General features: G+C 40.7%; 1 protein-coding gene across 2 annotated transcripts in view; it reads right to left on the reverse strand.

Annotated features, from left to right (window-relative positions):
- Positions 1–1,714: 1,714 nt before the first annotated feature.
- The window catches only part of VGLL1 (vestigial like family member 1), a 28,885-nt gene continuing 8,576 nt past the window's right edge, over positions 1,715–22,023 (reverse strand). Inside the window, exons 3-5 of one of the 2 annotated variants that reach the window (XM_077145056.1) lie at positions 16,700–16,867; positions 14,652–14,711; positions 1,715–4,262 (exon numbers count right to left, since the gene is read on the reverse strand). In XM_077145056.1, coding sequence (XP_077001171.1) covers positions 4,219–4,262; positions 14,652–14,711; positions 16,700–16,867 — 272 coding nt within the window. In that variant the 3' untranslated portion in view covers positions 1,715–4,218. Of the gene's footprint in view, positions 4,263–14,651; positions 14,712–16,447; positions 16,868–22,023 lie in introns of both variants that reach the window. The other variant, XM_077145057.1, reaches the window with a different exon arrangement.

Here is a 22,023-nt window from a genome sequence, read left to right on the forward strand (position 1 = left end):
AATAGTAGACAAATACACCTGATTACACATGAGTCTATTAGGAGAGGGGTCTGTTTTTACCTCCAGAGACTCTGATTCAGTACATCTAAGGCAGATTCCAAGAGCACGTATTTTCAACAAGTCCTCCGGTGATGCTAATGCAACCAGTGGGGCTTTGGAGAACTGTTCACATAGACCACATAGGTCTACAGAAGTAACCATCTCCTGTTACATAGACAGTCACTTGGTCACCTAGAGGATGGCTTAGTTGGGTGCTTGAAGATGTGGCTGGGGTTGACCTGGAGCACCAATCTGGCACCAGCCTGTATGCTACTTCCCATGTGCCTGTCCAAACAATCTCATCAGTCTGACCCCAATCTACTTTTCTAGCTTTGTTTTCAATGGTTCATTAACCCAAATGACTTTTTCACTGTGTCTTCAGTCAGCGAGCCTCTCCTGCGGAGTTCATCCAGACCCTTCATTGGAACTGCCGGCTTCACAGCCTGCCCTTCAGATTTTGGATTCTTCCAGTCCATGGTTGCATGAAACACCCTTATAAATCTCATATTTACAGATTTCTCCTATTGATTCTGTTTCTCTAGAGAACCCTGACTAACACAGCTAAGAAAACACCTTGCAGATGAATGACAAGTTCTTTCTAGAGTTCCTGGCAGCACACTTCCATGCTGCCACATCTCTCCCTTCTGTTCTTTAGTTATCCAGCCCTGTCCTCTTCTTTAATGCCCATCCTGACAGCTGGTGATAGAACCTTCTATAAGTACAACATTTATTTCAAAATATTGGCTATCAGTGCTGGAAACTACCTTAGAGGTCATCTCATTTTACGCATACAGAAACTGAGGTCTGGGAAGGTGGGGGGTGTTGAGTGACTTGCTCAAACTAGCTAGTGGTAGAGCCAGGACTGGAACCTCGGTGTTCTCTCAGTTCCGGTTTGCAGCAGCATTAAGAAGGATTTCCGACTTCGAAAGATTAGTAGAAGATTATAATTTTCACCTAAAGAGTAACTGTGACCACAGTAAATAAATAGCCTCACTAACTTGCTTGTAAGTATGTGGAATTATTAAAATGAATAAAATAACCAAACTTATCTTTCAGAAGATCACTGAGACTTCAATTCATTCTAAATGAACTGTATAAGGAAATACTGGCAAAATCATAATCATTATGAAAATACTGTAGCCTAGTTCATAAGAACCAGTGATCTAGAAAGAGTCACAGTACCAGAACGTTGTTAAAATCTTGCACTTTAAAGGAATTTAAGTGGATTATTGCATCAGCACAACACATTTTCAAAATACAAATGGTTTATAAAATTATTTCACATTAATTAAGCTAGGAAATGATTAGGGAAAGGGCAGAGTTTATTGTTTCTAGGGAGAAAAGTAACTGTATATTCTAGTTAGCATTTATTTCTGGAAGAGTGATTTTATTTTCAGCTTTACACTTGATATTGATTTTTAGAATGGAAAAGTGTTTAAACACGTGTCGATTGGATCTGCAAACTACATTCCTTTTTGAGATTCTTTAAAGATAGTCTTTGCTACCAGGAAAAGGGAATAATCTTTTCTGCATTTTCAAAGACAGGCATCATTCAAGTATATGAGAGTTTCCAGGCCATTTGAAACAATTTCCATTCTTACAGATTGTAAAATTCAAGAATGGGTGCATGTTTGAGGGCTGGGAGGGAGGAGTGGTCGCTAATGAATCAGAAATGAGTAGACCACTTGTCAATTTCTCAAAACTGCAGAGACAGATGATGTGAATGAGGCTCATGGTTTCTACCCATATTATGGTCCAACTTTCAACACTTACAAGATCTTGATCTATTTGTTAATTCTCCCTCCACCCTCAAAATTAGCATCTCCCAAAATTATGAACTAAGAGTGTAGATAAAGCCACTCAAAGGGGCTAGCTACCCTACCTTTGTGTGTGAAGGGTGGCACACACTGCTTGTGTGTGTGTGAGAGAGAAAATGTATTTATTTGTTTATTCATTCATTCATTTATTTTTTGCAAGACTGAAAACTTCATAGTAAGTCGAAGAAATACTTTTCAAGTTAGCTCTTTAGAAGTAAAGTAGGCAAGGAAAAATTGTATGGATATAGAAAGCCAGAAGTCTAAGTTTGGGGTTAAGCAGGAGTTGATCTGGACAGAGATTTAACTGGGGAGCAAGGGTCTTTGAGTGACAAGAGGCCCTTTCTTCCCACTTCATGGAAATGGGAAGGTTGACTACCACTTTCTGCTTTACTCAAGGGAGATCTTCCAATGAGGGATTCGCAGGGAAGTACTATCAGATCACCCAGGTTACATATGATGTTAATCCTATTGGAATAATTTCTTCTGTCCCCTAAATAGTATAGTAAGAGTTCAATTCTGATATTAAATGTTACCTTCTAACACAAATGAATCCTTCCAGAATGAGAAAGATGAACACAGACTTTTATAATTTTACACCACAAGTGCTTGAGCAAGGGCATGAGAAATCGGTCCCCACCCTGAATTTTCCCAATCATCACCTAAAAAAAGAGCATGGTTTTTGAAGGTAAATAACTTTAAGAGAATATATACTGGCTAAGTTTTTCTCTCTTCTTACTAAATCTAGGAAACATATGTGGCACAGTGGAAAAACTATTCTTGAGACAGGAGAATTGTTATATTACTGCCAAGATCACCAATTCACTCATGCAAGAACAGTGGTCTTTATTTACAGAGCAGATGAAGGGGAAAAAAGACCCGAAAGCCATCATGATATTAAGTCTGGATATGTACTATAGTGGAAAGAAAAGAACTATGAGTTCAAAGACTTGGCTTTGAGTCCTGGCTCTGCTACTGGCTATGTGACCTTGGGCAGCTCATTTACCTTCTCTGAGCCTCAGGGTCCACGTATGTCAAATGAAGATAATAATGTCAATCCCAAGGAATCTGCTGGGAAGGTTGAATGGGATGATGGATGTGAAGGAATTTAGGATGAAGAATAGCACTAACCAAAAAAAAAAAGTACAGATTTATTATTATTCACCCTTTGAACTGTTAACTCTGGAGCAAATGGGGTGTGGATGGGGTTGCTGGGGTTGTCATAGGGCAAGCACCTACCTCACACTGGAGACAAGGCTGTCTACCAGAATGGGGGGATGAATGAATTGGGAGAAATCATAATTGTATCTGGAGCTATCTGCAGGGAGGGACCTGCTGCCATGTCTTGGACCAAGCCTTGCCTTTGTTATCCAACATGACTAATGCGGGTAGCCCCAAGGGTTGTGTTCTAAAAAAAAAATAAATAGAACATTTACCAGATATCACTAAGAGGAAAAGGAAAAGAGCTACGGCAGAAGTTACATTGTTTATGGAACCTAGGTGGAACCCAAAAGTTTCAAGATGCTGCCAAAGTCCAGAGGAACACCTGTGGAGTGTCAGATGCCAGGCTGTTAGAGTGAGGGCAGATAGAAACCACATCCAAGATATGCTCTGGATAAAGTAAGGTCTGCTCAAGCCACAAGCCCAGGAATGGGACAGTTTGCTCAACTTCTATTAAGTTCTCAGAGGTCAAAACTTCCTCAGCAGTTCTGTTTATAATTACTTATTTAGAACTGAGAACCACATTTTTTCAATCAAAAGTATTTCATTCATCAGGGCTTGTCTGAGACATTTCAGCTTCTTTCCAGACTTTGAAGATACAAGATACCCCCAGTCCCAATCCATTCTCAATGGGTCTTGCCCATCCTTTTTTCATTTTGCTTTTAGTAGAAGCAGGAATGAAGTTGGCCTGTCTGGTTAAGCTGGAAAGCTTCAGGCTGTTCCTGGTCATCTCTCTTCAGTTTGAAAAGTGTGACACTCCTTAAGATACCGCATGATTGGTGATGGTTTGAAAGACTCTGGCTGGTGGGGGTGAGTGGACTATGATTTCTAAGAAATAGGGTGATGTGTACAGTGGAAGGTGGATGAACAAGCAGGTTGACCTCTATGTTCTCCATCCCAGAATAGCTCTTTAAATCATTTTCTATGCTGGGAATCCACTTAAGAAGTTTGAAAATCCCTGCCCTGGGGCATAGGTGACAAGGAAGAGAAGCACATGATTTCGGGGAAAGCATGCACTTGCTCCTGACTCAATGTTCCTTAGTTGCAAAAAAACAGGATGGTGATGTTTCTAGACCCTCTGGATTCACAGTAGAAAATTATGAGCAGGTTTGCAAACAAAGAATTCTCTTCTTCAAACCAAAGTTCAGTAAAAGAACAGATTTTGTCTTCTTTCTGGAGACCAGTTTCCTGAAAAATAAGATACATATGATGATTAAGAAGCTGGCTCTAGGATAGGATGCACGCAGGTATGGATCCTGGCCTTATATCTCCCTAGTTGTATGACCTTGGGCAAGTTACTTAACCTCTCTGAGCTCCATCTTCCTCATTTGCTAAAGGGAGATATAATGATATCTACCTCCTAAGATTCTGATGAGGATTAAATGAGTTGCAACACATGCAAAGCCCTAAGAGCAGTGTCTGACATGTACACACTCAACAAATGTTAGCTATTATTTTGTTACAGAGGCATTGTCTCTAAATGCCTTGAATTATTGTGTGGTCAAGATACACCTTAGTTTAGTGAGTGAGACACAGACTTTAAATTAGAGAAACCTGACTCTAGCACTTAAGGTTAAGTAACTGACCCAAAACTTGACCTCCCTAAACTTCAATTTTCCCACCAGCAAAATGAGGATAATAATAGCACCTACATTGTAGGTAGCTATTGGCTCTTATTTTGCCTCACTTCCATGATTCTTATCATTCTTCTCATCACTATTGACCTTCTCCTTCAATCTACCTCAGCCACCCATTCCCATGGCTACACCCTAGGCTTTGTTATCATCCACACAGGTGGCACCTTGTAATGCCAATCTCAAACATCCACTGTCCACCCACTACCTTCCATGTCATGACTTAAATAGTTTTACCATGGCATTTCTTACATCATCTCAACCTCCAATCCATCACTCTCCACCAGTCTGCCAAACTCCCTCTGTCTCCTCTTTCCTTCTTGTGCAGCTTAGATTCGATGATCCCTCATAACAATCACTCATTTTCAATATCCTCAATTCCTTTCCACCTCTCTGCATCCATTGTTCTCACCTGATAGAACCTAAATCCTGGATGAGCCTTGTGTTTTAGTTTGCTAATGCTGCTGGAGTACAATAAACCAGAACTGGACTGGCTTTTATAAAGGGGATTTATTTCATTACAAATTTACTAATTTGGGAAGGCACACAGTGACATCTGCTGGCCTTCCCTACTGGTTTCTGGGTTCAAATAGCTGTCCCCTGGGTGATTCCTTTCTGCATCTCCAAATGTCTGGGTCTTCTCTGAGCACTGAGCTGAGGTGTGCTGGGCTGCTGCACTCTGCTGGGCTGTACTGAGCTGTTTCTCTTTCTTCTGATCTCTCCTTTTAAGCTTTACTCATTGTGGAAGGCAGTCCCCTTAGCTGACCACAGATAAAATCAGCCATAGATGAATTTCACATGCTGATGATTTAAATCCACAGGAAGAGAACAACTGGGCACCATCATCTGGCCAAGTTGACACCTGAACCCAAGGACAGCAGGATCCACCCCTTGTCAACTTGGCAACTATACATATCACCTAGAAACATACTTAATCGTTAAATAGAAAACAATAATAGACATATTTTTTGCCTAAAAATGCTAATCTGTCCTGAAAGCAATACACTAAATCTTTCCATATACAAGATATATTCATTTCATCACAATATCACAAAAGCCTTAAATCATTTCAGTAATAGTACGAGTACAATACCAATTAAAAAATAGTGCAAAATCCCATCAAGGTCAGTTATAGGCATGGTCTGTTCCAAAGCAAAATTCTCCTCTTGCTGTGGACCTGCGAACTTAGAGCAAGTTATTGGCTTCCAATACACAAAGAAGGAACAGTCATTAGATAAATGATCCCATTGCCATAGGGAGAAATTGGAAGGAAAACAGGAGTCACCAGACCTAAACAATTCTGAAAACCTGTACGGCAAACTCCATTAGATTTCAAAATCTGAGGTCATTCATACTCAGGGATTTAGAAAGCGGCAATCCCATAATTTCTGAGAGACTTCACAGTGGCCCTGTTCTCTCCAAACACTGGGATGAGGACTGCAACACTGGGGAACATTGGAGGGACCACCTTTTTTTTTCAGCCCCATTCTCCTCAAGCATCTGGGTGGCACCTGAATTCTCTGCCATCTCCAGGGCCCACTCTTAACCCCTTCAGAACAATGGAGTGGAAGCCAGGACCCCCCCAATCCCTGAGGAATGTGCTCTCTGAGGACTAGGATACCAAGACTCTCCCTGAACATCAAGGTGGAAGGCCCGCCTTCTGCCTCTAAAGACAAACTCACCCCCTCCACATGCAAGGTGGATCCACTCTCATGGCCTGAGGTTTCTTGCCTACAGACCTTAGCTTCCATGGTTCTGTTTCTGAGGCCATTCTTCCTTCAATCTGTCCCTTTTTTATCCCTTTTAATTCAAACTGGCAGTGGTTCCATTTATACAGGTTTCACACACAAAAAAATTTGGTTGACTTGGCATGCAGCATACATGAATCGAAGCCATCAGACAATAGGATATTCTACAAATCCTTTCTGGATAACTTCATCTCAAATCCTGGCTTGTCTTGTACTGGCTGACTGGTTCCATGTTTGGTTAAATACTCACATGGGGTACTATTCCCTGGGGTTTCATTTTCTGGAAGCTCAGAATTTCCAGACCATCAAATTCTGGTTTCTTTACAACCAAAAGTTCAGTCTTCAGCCTATTTCTTTCATATTTCATTTTACTATAAACTGCAACAAGAAACCACACTGCACCCTCCACATTTAGCTTGGAAATTTCCTTAATCAAGTAGCTCACATCATCACATTTAAATTCTCCCTTCCATCCAACACCAGGATTCAATTTCCCAAGTTTTCTGCCACTTCAAAACAAGGGTCACCCTCCTTACACTCTGCAACGGAAGTATCTTTAAAGTCCATGTTTCTGCCAACAGTTTCCTAAAAGCAATCTAGGCTTTCTCTATCAAGCTCCTCACAGTTCTTCCAGAATCCTCCCTTTATCCATTTAGAAAGCCATTTCAACATGCTTGGTATTTGCAAATGCAGCAGCACCCCACTCTTGGTACCAAAATGTGTTTAGTTTGCTACTGCTGCTGGAATGCAATACACCAGAAATGGACTGGCTTTTACAAAGGGTATTTATTTTATTACAAATTTACTAATTTGGGAAGGCTTATTGCAATGTCTGCTGGCCTTTCCTCCCAGTTTCTGGGTTCAAACAGCTTCCCCCAGGGTAATTCCTTTATGCATTCCCAAACATCTTGTTCTGAGCTACTATGGGTGCTGACTGAGGTGTGCTGGGCTGCTGTGCTCTGTTGGGCTGTACCGAGCTGTTACTCTTTCTTCTGACCTCTCCTTTTAAGCCTCACTCATTGTGAAAGGCACTCACCTTAGCTGACCACAGATATAATCAGCCATGGATGAATTTCACATGCTTATGATTTAAGTCCACAGCAACAGAAAAAACTAGGCACCATCACTTGCCAAGCTGACAGAAGAACTTAACTACAAACCTCACCATTTGCATTCTGGGCTCATTACACTAACATTACATTGCTGGTGAAAATTGCACAGCTCAGCTGACATCTTCTACCTGGAACTCATGGTCTCAAGATGCATATGGGCACTCAGAATTTCTATTTATGTTTCCCAATGCACAGGAAGACTCTTTCATACTTTCCTACTCCCTTCAACATGCCACACTCTCACTCTCAGCTGATGATCTTGCTCAGAATTAAGGGTAAGGATTAATTAAGGATTAGCCAATTAAGGGTTAATATTCCTTAATCTTCCCAAAAGTAGGCCTGCCAATCTTTTTGCATTTGTGTCCTTAGTCTCCTTCAATGGCAGAATGCACCCCTTGTAGCAAATGTCAGTGCCTCCACCTGTCCCTTGTATCTTCTCAATAACTTCACCCCGGGAGTTATCCCCACCCTCCTATCATCAATCTCTTCATCTTTGCCTCATCATTTCTATCACCTTACATATAGTCTTTGATAATTGCTTTCTTACGAAAGGCCTTCTCAATACACCACTACTCTCTTTAGCTACTGCTTCACTTCTCTTTACGCCTTCAATGCTAAACTTCTCTAAGAAACTGCTCGGACTTGCTGTCTCCAGTTTATCATCTCCCACTCACTCTCCAGCCCACTCCAATCTGGCTTCTGTCTACCCACTTAATGAAAACTGCTCTCACCAGGGTTGTTAACGTATCTGGTGACACTTCCAATGGAAATTTCCCTGTCCTCTTATTTGACCTCTCAGTGACTCTTGACACAGTTGACCACTATGTCTATTTTGAAACAGTCTCCTCTTTTAATTCTTACAATGCCACCCTCTCCTGGTTCTCCACTTTTCACACTTGTTACTTCTTTTCAGTCTCCTCTGCTGTTTTCAAATGTTCCCAATCTCTAAATATTGGCACATCCCAGGGCTCTGTCCTCTGCCCTCCTCTCTTCTCTGTCTACACCCTCTCTCTAGGTGTTCATATCCAAGACCTTAAATGCTATTTATATACTAATCAATTCCATTTATATACTAATCAATCCCTGACTTCTCTTGTGAATTCCACACTCACATATACAATGGTCCAAAAGATAGATCCTCTTCGGTGTCTTATAGGCACCTCAGACTTAACATGTCCAAAAGGAATATGTTCTTGTACAGTTTTCCTCATCTCACATCATCTACCCAGTTGCTGAAACAAGGAAACAGAGCTGACCTGGAGTGTTCCCTTTTCCTCACCACTCCCAGCCAATTCATTAACAAGTCTTAAGAGCTAAACCTCCCAAATAGATCTCAAATATCTATTTATTTATCTTCACTGCTGTCATCTAATCTAGGCTATCATCTCCTCTTGCTTCTTGCCTCTCTGCTTTTGTTGCTGCCTTACCCCAATCCATCCTCTCCACAGCAGCTTAGGAGACTTTATCAAATGCAAATTGGATCACATTGCTCCACCACTTAAAATCTTTCTATGGCTAAAGGTAAAATCAGAGGCTTATAACACAGAATATAGGAGACCTAGAGATACACAGAAGCTAGAGATGGGTGAACCGTTAGCTAATGAGGTTGTACTCAAATGTAAGGGAATAGATAGAAGTGAAGGCAGTTCACTAGTGGGTCTATAAGTAATATTACCATATTGAAGGTGAACATGATTGACAGGGGTTGTATAGACCCATGTGTCCCACCGATTAACACTAGAAATATAAATAAGTTCTTGCATGAACTACTTCAGCAGTATGAATCTTGAACAAAGAGTGTATAATTTGGGGGTATAGGGGGGAAACTGCTATTGCATGCTATGGGCTATGTTTAACTGGAAAACATCAACACTACCACAGCAACACCAGGGGTAAATAGTGGGGTCAGGGACAAGAGTTAAGGGGAAGTTTGGAATTTATATATGGTGAGGGTGTGTTTATTGGTTATCTTTCCCTTGGGAACAATGAAATTATCTAAAATTGATAGTGTTGATGGACTGTTGACTTTGGGCATTATACATGACACCCAATGAATGGAGGTGACGGAAGGATACAATGACTGAGAAGTAGAATGGCTAACAATGGTGTATATGTATGATCAAATACTGTATTGCTACAAAAAGGAATGAAGTTGTGAGGCACGCAACATTGTGAATGAATCTGTGGAACATTTGGTGAGGCAAATTAAGCCAGAAACAAACGAGCAACTATTGTATGATCTCATTTAGAAAATACTTGTAAGAAAATAGGGGTCTAAATTGTAAGCTCTTATAGGAGTCACATTTACTCCAAAGTGGTAATTGTTAATTTCTGGATTTTGAGAGGCTATTTTATATATGTATAACCTGGTATTTAGAGATAAGAATGAAACCGATCAGATTGAGATTAAGGTAATTCAGAACACAGGGGTAAGGAAGGCATGTCTGTTTTTTAGAACCTCATCTACTCTTTGAGACCAAATGAAGAAAGGTTTATTTTGTTCAGAAATTAAATTTTCTGTTAGTGCATAATCTAACTCAACCTTTCTGGATAGCTCATTTAAACAATCCAAACACAGGGAGCCCAGAGTAAGAAAGAAGGCCTTTAATCCTATATAGCTTAATGTAATGCCTGGATACATCCCAGATTATATTAAGCGGATAATAAAAAAAATATTGGCAAAATCCCTTAAGGGGTGGGAGAAGAAAAATATATAGAACTAATAACCTTACCATCTGGGAATCCCCTGATACTGCATCAAACTTTAGAGATGCCCAAATCAATAGGCCATGCCCTTGATCCCAAGGCTTACTCTTGTGAAGCTTATGTAGTAGTGGAGAAGCTTAGACTACCTATAGGCATGCCTAAGAGTTACTTCTGGAGGACCTCTGTGGTTGCTCAGATGTGGCTCCAGTCTCTCTAAGCCCAACTCTGCAAGTGAAATCATTGCCCTACCCCCTACATGGGACATGACATCCAGGGGTGAACATCTCCCTGGCGGCATGGGAGATGATCCCCAGGGAAGAGCCTGGCCCTGGCACCATGGGATCAACAATTCTATCCTGACTGAAAGGGGGAAGAGAAGTGTAACTAATATGGTGTCAGTGCCTAACAGTGTTCAAATAGAGTCGAGAGGCTACTCTGACGATTACTGATCACTCTTATGCAAGCTTCAATTAGACGTTGCTAACTATCATAGCATGCCAAACCCCACCCAAAACCATTCCTGCCAATCCCTAAAGAACATCTAGGGCATTATATAAGATTTACAAAGGTTCCGTGCACCAGGGTAACTTTCCGGAAACCTACAACCTCCAGATGGGTCCCTGGAGCAGATAAGTCCTGAAATACAGAGGGCCCAGCCCCTTCAGAACATCAGATAGTTCCATCCCCCTGTCTCATATTCTCAACAGCCCCTCCCCACATGAAAAAGTTAGAATGGGCATAATCCCAATACCCCTAAAGAGTGGGAAAAAGGTCAAAGTTGATGTTGGAGTTATACAGAGAAGGTAGGGTTTAACAAATGAGTATGAGTGCTGAATCATTATATTGATATTTCTTTTAGTCTCCAGTATCTTAGAGCAGCTAGAAGTAAAAACCAAAAATTGTGGAACTGTAACCCATACCAAACACTCAAATCTGTTCTACAACTAATTTTTGTGATGTGCTTTGAAATTTATTGTTTTTGAAATTTATGTTATTTTTCACACACAAAAAAATAAAATCATTTGTGATAATAAATACACAGCTACATGATTATATTGTGAATCATTGGTTATACACTTTGAATGATTAAATGGTATGTGAATATATAATATATGTCAATAAAAAATTTTAAATATGTCATTATGGTGGATGCTTAATTTGTACAAAATTTTTATTCAGGTTGATTATAAATGTTTGAATATGGATGGTGATGATGGTAGTACATTATTGTGAGTATAACCAATAGTCCTAAATTACATAGGTGATACAGTTAAAAGTAGAAACCTTAGGATGTATATGTTACTAGAATAAAAATTAAAAGAAAAAGCACAGGACTCTACAATACATGAACCCTATGGTAAACAAAGTTCTATAGTTAATAATGCATGTATAAGAAGTCCCTTCATAAATTAGAACAAATGTACAACGTCAATATCAGGTGTTAATAATAAGGTGGTATAAGGTATAAGGTGGTATATTTAATATACCTCTGGTTATTTAATAGTACTATTTAAATAATCTTTCATCAATTGTAACAAAGGTACCTTTTGTTTAAAAAAATAGAACAAATACCAAAAAGTGCTATCATCAATTGTAACAACTGTGTCACCCCAATGCAAGGTGGTGGTAGTGTGGTGTATGAAAATCCTGTATTCTGTGCATTATTTTTCTACAAATGCACAACTCCTCTAATAAAATTCTTTAAAAATCCTTCCATGGCTCATCAAATCATTTAGAATATAAACCCTAAAACTCCCCACCATGACCCATAGGCCCTGTGTCATCTGGCTCCTGCCTACCTCTCCAGCCTTTTCTTGTGCCATACTCTCCCTTTCTCACTACACTCCAGCCACATTGGTCTTTTTTTTTTTTCCTCACACACACCTCAGGGCCTTTGCAATGATGGATTCCTTCACCTTGACTGCATGACCCTGTGGTAGAGTACTTCACTCAGGTCCCTGTTCAAATGTCACTTATCAGGGAGGACTCTCTTGACCACCGTCTCTAAAATGGTCCCTATCTTTCCCTATTTCAGTACTCCATGTATTTCCTTCATAGCTCTTTCACAACTTGGAAATATTTCTCTCTCTCTCTCTCTTTTTTTTTTACTGCCGAGGGAGAGGTGCTCTGCTTCCCCCACTACACTATTAACTCTATGAAGGCGGGAACCAAGACTTTTATTCACTGTTGTATCCCCAATGTCCAGCAAAGTAGCTGGCACATAGTAGATGCTCAATATATAGGCTAAAAGAGTGCAATGAAATTCTGATGCATGCCACATGGAGGAGCATCGAAGACATCATGGTGAGTAAAATAAGGCAGACACAAAAGGACAAATATTATATGATCTCGTTTATATGAAATACCTAGAAGAAGCAAACTTCATAGAGACAGATGTTGGTTTATAGGCTACCAGTGTGGTGGGAGGAGGGGCAGGGCAGGAATAAGAAGTCATTGCTTAATGGGTACGGAGGTGATGAAAAACTTCTGTTTGAGGTGATGAAAAAGTAAGGGTCATGGGTATTGGTGATGATAGCACAATGTCGTGAATGTAATTAGTACTACTGAATTGTATACTTGAATGTGGTAAAAATGGGAAATCTTGAATTGTATATTTGTTCCTACAATAAAAAGTTTTCTTAAGAAAGTGAAATGAAATTAAAGCACAGGAAACACTTGGCCCTGGGTCTGGCAAATAGTAACATTATCTGTTATTTTCATCTACATTGAAACAATTCGCAACCTGTGTCCATTTCTAGAGATGGAAAAAAAATCAAACTTACTAAAAAGTTTGGCACCAGAGTTTGTGGTACTAGCCTCCAGAATGTCTTCCTCCAAGGTCTTTCTTTTTTCTTCTTTTTTTTTTTTTTGCATGGGCAGGCATCAGGAATCAAACCGGGTCCTCTAGCATGGCAGGCAAGCAATTTTGCCTGCTGAACCACCGTGGCCCACCCTCCAAGGTCTCTCTTGACTGCCTTTCCTGTTCTGACTGCTGCACATGGCCTTGACCTCACAGGCTGGTGATGAGCACAAGAGGGGAATAGGTGTATTTCAGAGGAGCAGGAAGAGGCTCTGCCTTTCTTCCTTTGATAAATATTTATCTAGGATCTCCTGTGGGAAATCACTGAGAACTACCTATATTTCTACTGAAAGGCTCATTCAGTTCACTTCAAAAGGTAGTTAATATGAAATATATAAAAAATAAAACACGTGACAAGGTGACTGACTCCCATGCCAAACCTACTTTTGTTTTTTTTATTTTTGCAAGCAAATTGCTCTGTTTTACAAACAAAACAACTCTTACTATATTGGTGGATATTTTATTTCCATTTCCTTTTAAGTACCCTTTTATTGGCACCAGAATTTATTCATTCATTTCTTCATTCATTCATTCAACAATATGACTTGACCTCTGAGCCAGGTGCTGTTGCAGGTGCTGGGAATACAGTGGTGCATCCCACAAAGCCTCAGTCCTCCAGGCCTCATGGAACTGGCATTCCGGTAAGGGGGCTATATTTTGCTCCCACCCCCCACTTCCCCACTAGGCTGTAAAATGCCTGTGATTAGTGGCCACTGTGGTGTATCTTCCTTTTGCTCCTCTCTTAAATACACAGCCCATAGCACAGCATGGGGCACACAGGATGCCCTCCAAAACAGCATCCACTTTTTGATCACTTGCTGTGTACCAGGCATTGTTCTAAGTATTTACATATGCTATTTCATTTCATCCTCACAGACAACCCATGAGGAAGGCCTATGTTCATTTTACAAAATGAGAAAACTGAGGCATAGAGAGGTTAAGAAACTTGACCAAGAACCCAAAGCTAACAAATAATGAACCTGGATTCAAACCCAGGCTACGAAGCTTCTCCTGTCATTCCACCAAGATTGTCCTCGTTTGGTAGTTCCTCCTGCCACCAATTTCAAATTTAGTGTGGGGCCCAGAACACTGGCCTTTGGCCTCAGTTAGCATTTTCCCAGATTACAGCATGCTGGGTTGGCCCTATGTTCTAAGCTGAAAACTAAACATCTGGCACAGAACAAACTAATCCTCATGAATTTGTTCATTTTCTGAGTCACTTGGTTAGTTGGTTAAGCCAGGCTCAGGAAAAAGAACTCAGTTGAGTTGCTTGTACACCATAATAAGAACATGTTCAAAAATTTTACAACACACAAAGTGCAAAAAAACAAACAAACAAAAAGATACACAGTGCATGGGCTTTTTAAGACCAAGATAAAGCAAATTCTAAGTATGGAGCAATAAAAATGAACATCCTTTTAGCTGCTAGAGACACTGGTTTGTACAACATAGGCTTCTGCTCAAGTTTGTTCTAAAGATTCAAAGACACACTGTCAAAGGCAAAACCAGATACCTACTTTCATTTGCAAGGCTAGCACTGGCAGGTCCACGATTTGGGGGGAAGTATATTTTCTTATCTAGGAAAAAAGAAGAGAACACGATTGGAAATGAACTCTTTGGGGCTCGGTTAGAAATTGCCTGTTGTTGCCTCAGGGCACCCAAATTGCCTTCCCCTCAGTTTATGGAGGTCTGGTATAATTTCTCTTATTAGATGCTACAAAAACAGAGAAGCTTCTGTTTTTAAGACCCCTTGGACTTTGTTCCCATATTACAGACACTGATCCTGATTAAGGATTGCTGACTTTGTCAACAGATTCTGATCACTAATTAATACCACTGTTGTCAGCACTAGCAAGAGAGTTCACAGCAGTTGAGACTGTGATAAACATTGTGAATGTGTCTAGAAATTCCAGGAATGGATAATATCTGCATTGTATATGTGCCAGGCATATAGTAGATGTTCAGTAAATACCTGCCAAATTGCATTAACAGTATAGAGTCATTATGCTTGGGAAGCAATGATTTGAGCCCTCCAAGTTCCAACTAAAGGGTTCTATTCTGTATATGCACAGGCATATATACAAACACAGTTGGCCTAATTTTTCTTCTGAATCCAGGAGGAGCAGATTTTTGAAAAAGAGTACAGGGATGGTAGTCTTCACAAGTTTCCCAAGGGTGATATTTTTATGATTTACTCTTTAAATACATTACTAATCAAACTTTGGAAATGATGAAGTGGTATTTTAACAGGAAATTTATTTTCGATGTTAGGATAGAACACAGTGACTTTGGTAGCCTATGTTCAACAGGGCCTTTGTGTACTGTACGTTTAGTTCAGAGTAGAGCAGCTTCCAATAATTTATCTCAAGCATGGATGATTAGAATCATGCTATGCATGGACTAGGGTGCTACAAAATAAAATTGATAGAATACAGAACGCCAGAGGATGCAGACTCGGCCTTATGAAACAAGAAAATATACATTATCACTAACATTTGATATGAAAGACAAGTCTCAGAGTGGATTGCTTTTTTTTTGGTAAAATTATAATATAGGCCAATTCTTCCTTGGCCCTTTACAAAGAAGGGAGTCTTGTTTCTTGACAGGTATTTTGCATGTAGAAGTTGATAATTAAATATTTATTGGGTGAGTGAGTGAATCAAGGAACGAGGGAGCCTTAAGGATGTTTTGGTTCAAGGGGAGAGGGGTGTTCAGGTAGCAAGAACCCAAGGGAAACAGCGAAGGAGGACCAGTGCACAGGAGCAAAGCATAGACAGACAGACAGGCAATGTTAAGGTCTCCAGGCAGCAATGGGCTGCCTGTCATTCACTTGGAATTTTAATGTGTGAAACGGATGGTTGGTATAGATTGCCTTTGTTTTTGCCCAGGAGCCTGAAATCATTGCAAGTCACCAAACTCTTTGGAGAATAGAGTTTGAGCCTGTAGGTATGTCACAGTTTAGCTTTGTGCATGGATTATGTGGTGGCTCACAGTGAGGCGTACACAGGACCCTACGATTTTAGGCAACAGCCCATCATTTGTCTAAGGGTAAGGCCAAGTCAACAGACTGAAGCAAATATTCCATGCCAAGTCTGGCTGGCTGGCTATGTATGTAACCTTTTAACCAATAAACTGTGAATGTCAATGAAGCATAGTGAAGATATACGGAAAGTTTAAGCAGAACATTCCGTCCCTCAGCAGCCCCATGTCCAGAATGGCAGCAATTAGTCTTGGCACCCCATCTCCTGCCAACTAACTCTCAACCACAACTAATCACAGGCAATCCTTCAAGCATCTGTAGGCATTTCCTTACAGTGGGCTGAGCTGGGAGGCAGGCTGAGGAGCAATCCCGGGCTTCCGGCTATCTGGGAAGTGTTGCAGTTCTCCCTCCTGGCAGATCCTTGAGGGCAGGCTAGGCATCTTTCACGCTGGAGCAGACTTAGAAAGGGCTCAAATTTCCCATCAGGCTCAGGCTCTGGAATCATGTGCCCATCAGGGAAGACATGAGGGTAGCCGGGCTCTGGGGAGCTGGGGTTGGCTAGGGAAGAGAAATGCCACAGCTCACCAGGCTGAGTGGAGGGGCTCTCAGTCAGGGCCAGTGGATACTGATCCATAGTCATGGGGCCAGACACATTCAGGCTGCCGTTGGCTGCACCATGGCCCAGAGGAACATCTGGCTGTGGCTTTGTGCACTGAGAAGAGAAACGCCACTGATTTGGAGGCATGTCACTATCTGGGAAGGAAAGATTTAGAAGACACATTAGATAGCCATAGCAAGTATTCGTTTCATTTATTGTTTTCAAAGTGAAAGGAACTTAAGTTTATTTTAATTTAATTTAATTAGCACCCTAATCATAATATCCAGAGACCACCATTGTTCACCCTTAGGTGTACTTCTCTTTAGGACTTTTTCTATTCATGGATACATTGTCTTCACAATACACAATGTTATTTAAGGTGCTTTCTTCATCATTAAAATATCATGAATTTAAAAATATTATATATATGTATATGCATGTGTGTGTGTGTGTGTACATATATATAATGAATACCCTTTTACAGCAATGAATAGGGCCGAACACCACCTTTTAAAGGACTGCACGGCATTCCATCATAAAGCAGTAATCTGACCAATAAATGTCATATTTGTGGGCAGTTCAGCTATTTCCATTTTTTCCACTGTATTAACAACATTGCAATGAGCATCTTTGAATATATATCCTTGTCCAACTAGCTCCTTAAGGTAAGTTTTCTAAAAGTAGAATTGTTTGATCAAAGGTATTTGACATTTTGTTGTTGCTGTTGTTTGGCTTCATTTTATAGCTTCATTTTATAGCTGGTATTTTGGATGTAGCAAATAGGAGGACGCCACAGAACGTTATAAAGGATTTAATGCCTGCCTAATGTTCATCCCTAACACAACTCTAGTATTGAAATCCCGTTTTCAAGAGGAATCTGGGGCAAGGGGATGTTAAAAGACTGGACCAAGGTGGCAAAGCAGATTAGCCAAACAGGAATCTGAGCTGGAGCCATGAGTGATGCACAAGGAAGTACTTGTTTGGACCTCATTCTACAAAAGCAAAAACCCAAGGTCAAGTGGTGACTCTGTTTTTCCTTGCAAAGTTCATGGGGCTGGCTAATGGAGATGGGCTCTCTTTTGGTCCCTTAGTCTTTGTTCTAATTGTTCTATAATAATGGTTGAATCTGAGGTTTCAAAAAAATCTATGATAGCCCATGTAATGGATGGATGTTTTCCCCATTTTCAATACCCACTTAGACAAGAAGGGAGGGGGAAAGAGGTCTGCCAGATGGTAGTTAAAGCCTGCAGCCTTTCATATATGCAAGCTTATGAAGGGGACATTTAGCGTAGGAGTGGAGAGCAAAGGAAGACTGGAGGGCTGGAGAGGCTTTCTGGTACCCTGGCCCCCTTTGCCTCCCTGTATATTTCCCTTGCCTCTCCTGAGTGAGAGGCCTTCCCAGCATTACTGGCATGCCCCCCACCCACCGCCATACTTTTTTGTCTGTAACACAGATGATAAAAGCAAAACAAGCCCTAACACACCTAGCAGAAACATTGCGCCTTACATCTCACGTTCCTCACGATAAGTGATAGGCAAAGGTTGCCCTCTTCTAATGAAATCAAGGACAAGCAGATACATTAAGATTTGTTCCTAGGGCAGGGGTGGGGGTCAGTGGGCAGTGAATGCTACTTCTGAAAATTGCTATCTGCAAAGCAGTTGAAATTCAGGGCACTACCTGGCATAAATAGAGTGATGATGTTTATTTGGTATAATCATTGTCTGTGCTTCATATTGAATGAGGGTACTGCATATCCTAAGCAAAAGTTGGAAATAACTTGTAGCCTCTGACAATCAGGCAGTTTCCATATGTAGCAATCTTACAGATCTTGTACATATGACCCAGGAGCTGAATACTTGAAATGTGGAAAGCAGGGTTCCTCCATGTTCACTGCCTCTCTTCTTGGGATTCTCTGCCTGAAATGCCCTGTCACTCTCCAAGGTTTCATCTGGTCACTGGGTGCACCAGAGCAAAGTTTGAATGGAAGGATGTGGGGAGATACAGTGTGTCTCAATTCTAAGTTCACAGAAACCCAATGGTAGGCCTTGGGTAGCCTGGGGAAGCCCACATTTCCAGACCAGGCTTGGGCATTTGTGTCCCATGGAGACCCTGAATTTTGGAAGGATCATACTTTCTCAGGCTTCCTGGGCCTACTGCTTCAGCAACCACACCCATCTACCCTGTGGACAGGGGAAGGTTTCCTAGACTACAGTCTGGACTTGCTCAAAGCCACTGCTAGTACTAGAAGTGGCCCCAGTGATAATTTCTGAACCAAGGGCCCCATCTTCATTGCCTCTGGAGGTGAAGGAAGGAGTCCCTAAGAAGATTTTGATGCCTTCTCAAACTCCCAAACCACATTAAAATGGAGAGAGGGCAAGAAACTCTTCAATTTGGGGACATTTGGGACAGGATAGATTTTTCTTTCATTGGAAATATACAAGGCTTCCCCCTATGCATTCCAACTCCAGGCATCTAGACCCTAGCTTATATTCACATCCATGCTTCTAGAATTCTGGAAACCCCTGATCCTAAGATCAGGTCCTGCGAGTGTGTGTGCGTGCACATACTTCTCTCTCCACTGAATCTTTCTGTAATGAAGAGAACAGCGGACAAAGTGGTTAAGGGTGCAGATTTTGAACTCAGACCTGGAGTCAATTCCCAGCTCTGCTACTTCCTAGCTATATGACACTGAGCAGGTCCCCTTTGTCTTGGAGCTTCTCAGGCAATCCATGTGAAGGGCTTAGCACAACTGCCTGGTATATAATAGGCACTCAATAAGTGGTAGCTGATGCTGTTATTATTGTAATCATTTTGACTTACAAACCCAGTTTGGGCCCACATTTCACAGGTTTCCTTCTTGGTTTGCAACACTTAGGGTAACCAACCTAGGACAAAGCAAATGGCAATGTTGTAGGAACTGAGACTTCTCCCTGCCATCAGTCACCTAGTGCCAGAGAAAGGAAGGGAGGAAAGGACCAAGTCGAGAAGCCAGCAGCAGCAGCAGTAGCACTTCAAGGCTACTGTAGAGGATAGAGCAGCTATTGGCTATAAAAGAGAGATTCCAGAAGCTTTTGATCAATGTGTATCCATTCCTAGAAAAATAATACATGAGACATTCCTGGAAAATAATACAATGAGAGGGGGCAGGAACAATTGTAAATATCTAATAGCTTCTGTTTGTTGAACACTTACTGTGGACTTAAGGCTTTGCTTAACACTTCATATGCATGATATCATATCATCATCACAGCAACCCAGATGAAAAAATAGATTCTGAGAATGGTTAAGGAACTTGTCTATGGTCACACAGCTAGCAAGTGGTAAAACTGATTGATTCCAAACCTCATACTCTTAGCTGCGATGCCTCCCCAATATTGTAAAGAATGCAGTGAGCAGGGAACTTTCCCACACTACTGGAGTTGGAAGGGGGTGGCAGATGGGTATAAAATTTCTAAAGAGCAAGAAATTTTATATTATATATACTTTTAGTATTATATATATATTTGCCAGTATATCAAAAACCTAAAACTTATGCATTCTATTTGACCCAGTCATTCCACTTATAGCAACTTATTCTAAGTAATCACTGATATGTGCAAAAAATTAGCTACAAGGATGTTTAAAGGAATATTTATAATATAGCAAAAGGGTAGCAACAACCCAAATATTCCAGCTCTGTAATAAGTTTGGTAATCTGTAAAAGGATGCTCTTGAGCCATTAAAATGATGCTGTAGTAGGAGACGTAATGATATGGGGAGATGTATAAGACTTTATCGAGTTAAAAAACAAAAAAACAGGTTACAACCCATCATGTGCAAGATGAGGCTGTGTTGTGTGTGCATAGATACACATGTGGTTTTTTTTTCCTGAATGCCTGTCTGTGTTTTCCAAACTTTCAAAAATTACCACATACTATTTTTGTGATTAGAAAATGTTATTTTTAAACCAAAACTTAAGAAACCACTTGACCAGCGAATCTCCCAGAAGATGAGAAACAGTTGTAAAAGACCAATTTGAAATCCCCAATGTCCTTTTTCAAAGGAGATAATTCACACATACCTTCAACTCATGTTTTCTTTTCTGAGGTATGGCCAGTCTAAATTACACTTAAGTAAATAAAAAATAACTTTGATTTGGAAAAAAAGAAACCAGGAAATTTGATTGCATTTCTTAGCTACGTGGGTCTCTTGTGTTTGGGTTTTGCATATTTGGCTTCACAGAACACCCTTAGAATATAGGTGAGTCGGGGCTGGGAGCCCATGAATGGGAGCCTGTTCTCCACAGCATGGTTTGGTTGGTTTGGGCAGCTTGGTGCTAGCCTGCTGGAATTGAGAGGCCACTAATGGTCACTAATGAAAGGCCACTTCATGAATTTCCCTCCATTTTTGAAGCTGCATATATCTCACATAACACCTTGGGTAAGTACCGCTGCAGAACTGGTCTTCTTTCATGGGGCTGTCCCTTGAGGTAGCAGAGATTATGAGAAACTTGACTCCTAGCTGCGAGAAGAGCATACTTGAGGGAGACAGTCTTTCCTTCATTTGCTTAATCAAGGGACAAACATTTAATTATCCAGCCCACACCACGCTCTGTAAGGGGGGCAACATCTTCACGGAGGAGGGATTTGTGAGATTCTCACAGGACAAATGCAACAATCAAGAAGGTGGGTGAAGAAGAAAGCTACCTCTCCCTTTGGCTGGGAAGGGGAGCAATGTCCAAGGTGCCTAATATTGACTCAGGCAAGAAACAGGGCCAAGCTCAAGTTCCCTTGGTGAGTAAGGGCTTCATAGAATGATAAAGGGGGAGGGGGTTGTTGGAAGGCATAGGAAACAGTGTGGCTGCCACGCGTGAAACCCTTTGAAATCTGGAGGCCAGTGATCAATGAAAGGGAGGGGTAAGGGGTATGGTATGTATGAATTATTTTCTTTTTCCTTTTTATTTCTTTTTCTGAATTGATGCAAATATTCTAAGAAATGATCATGATGATGAATATACAACTATGTGATGTATTGTGAGTTATTGATTATATATCAAAATGGAATGATAATATGGTAAGAATGCATGTGTTTGTATGTTGTTTAAAAAATTAATTAATTAAAAAAATTTTTTAAATAAAAGGACATAATTCACAAGGGTAGACAAGACACACAGGGAAGAGGGAGGAATCAAACATAAGATGAAAGAAATAACCAGGTTCTCTGTTTTTTGGTCCAAATTTTAGTTTCTTTCGTAGAGTAAAGATTATGGTTCTTTCCCTGAGGGGGTTGTATCAAGAAGACGAGTCTAGAAATCAGGCTTGTGAGATCATC

This window comes from Tamandua tetradactyla, chromosome X (assembly GCF_023851605.1).
Source record: "Tamandua tetradactyla isolate mTamTet1 chromosome X, mTamTet1.pri, whole genome shotgun sequence".
Taxonomy (NCBI): Eukaryota; Metazoa; Chordata; class Mammalia; order Pilosa; family Myrmecophagidae; genus Tamandua; species Tamandua tetradactyla.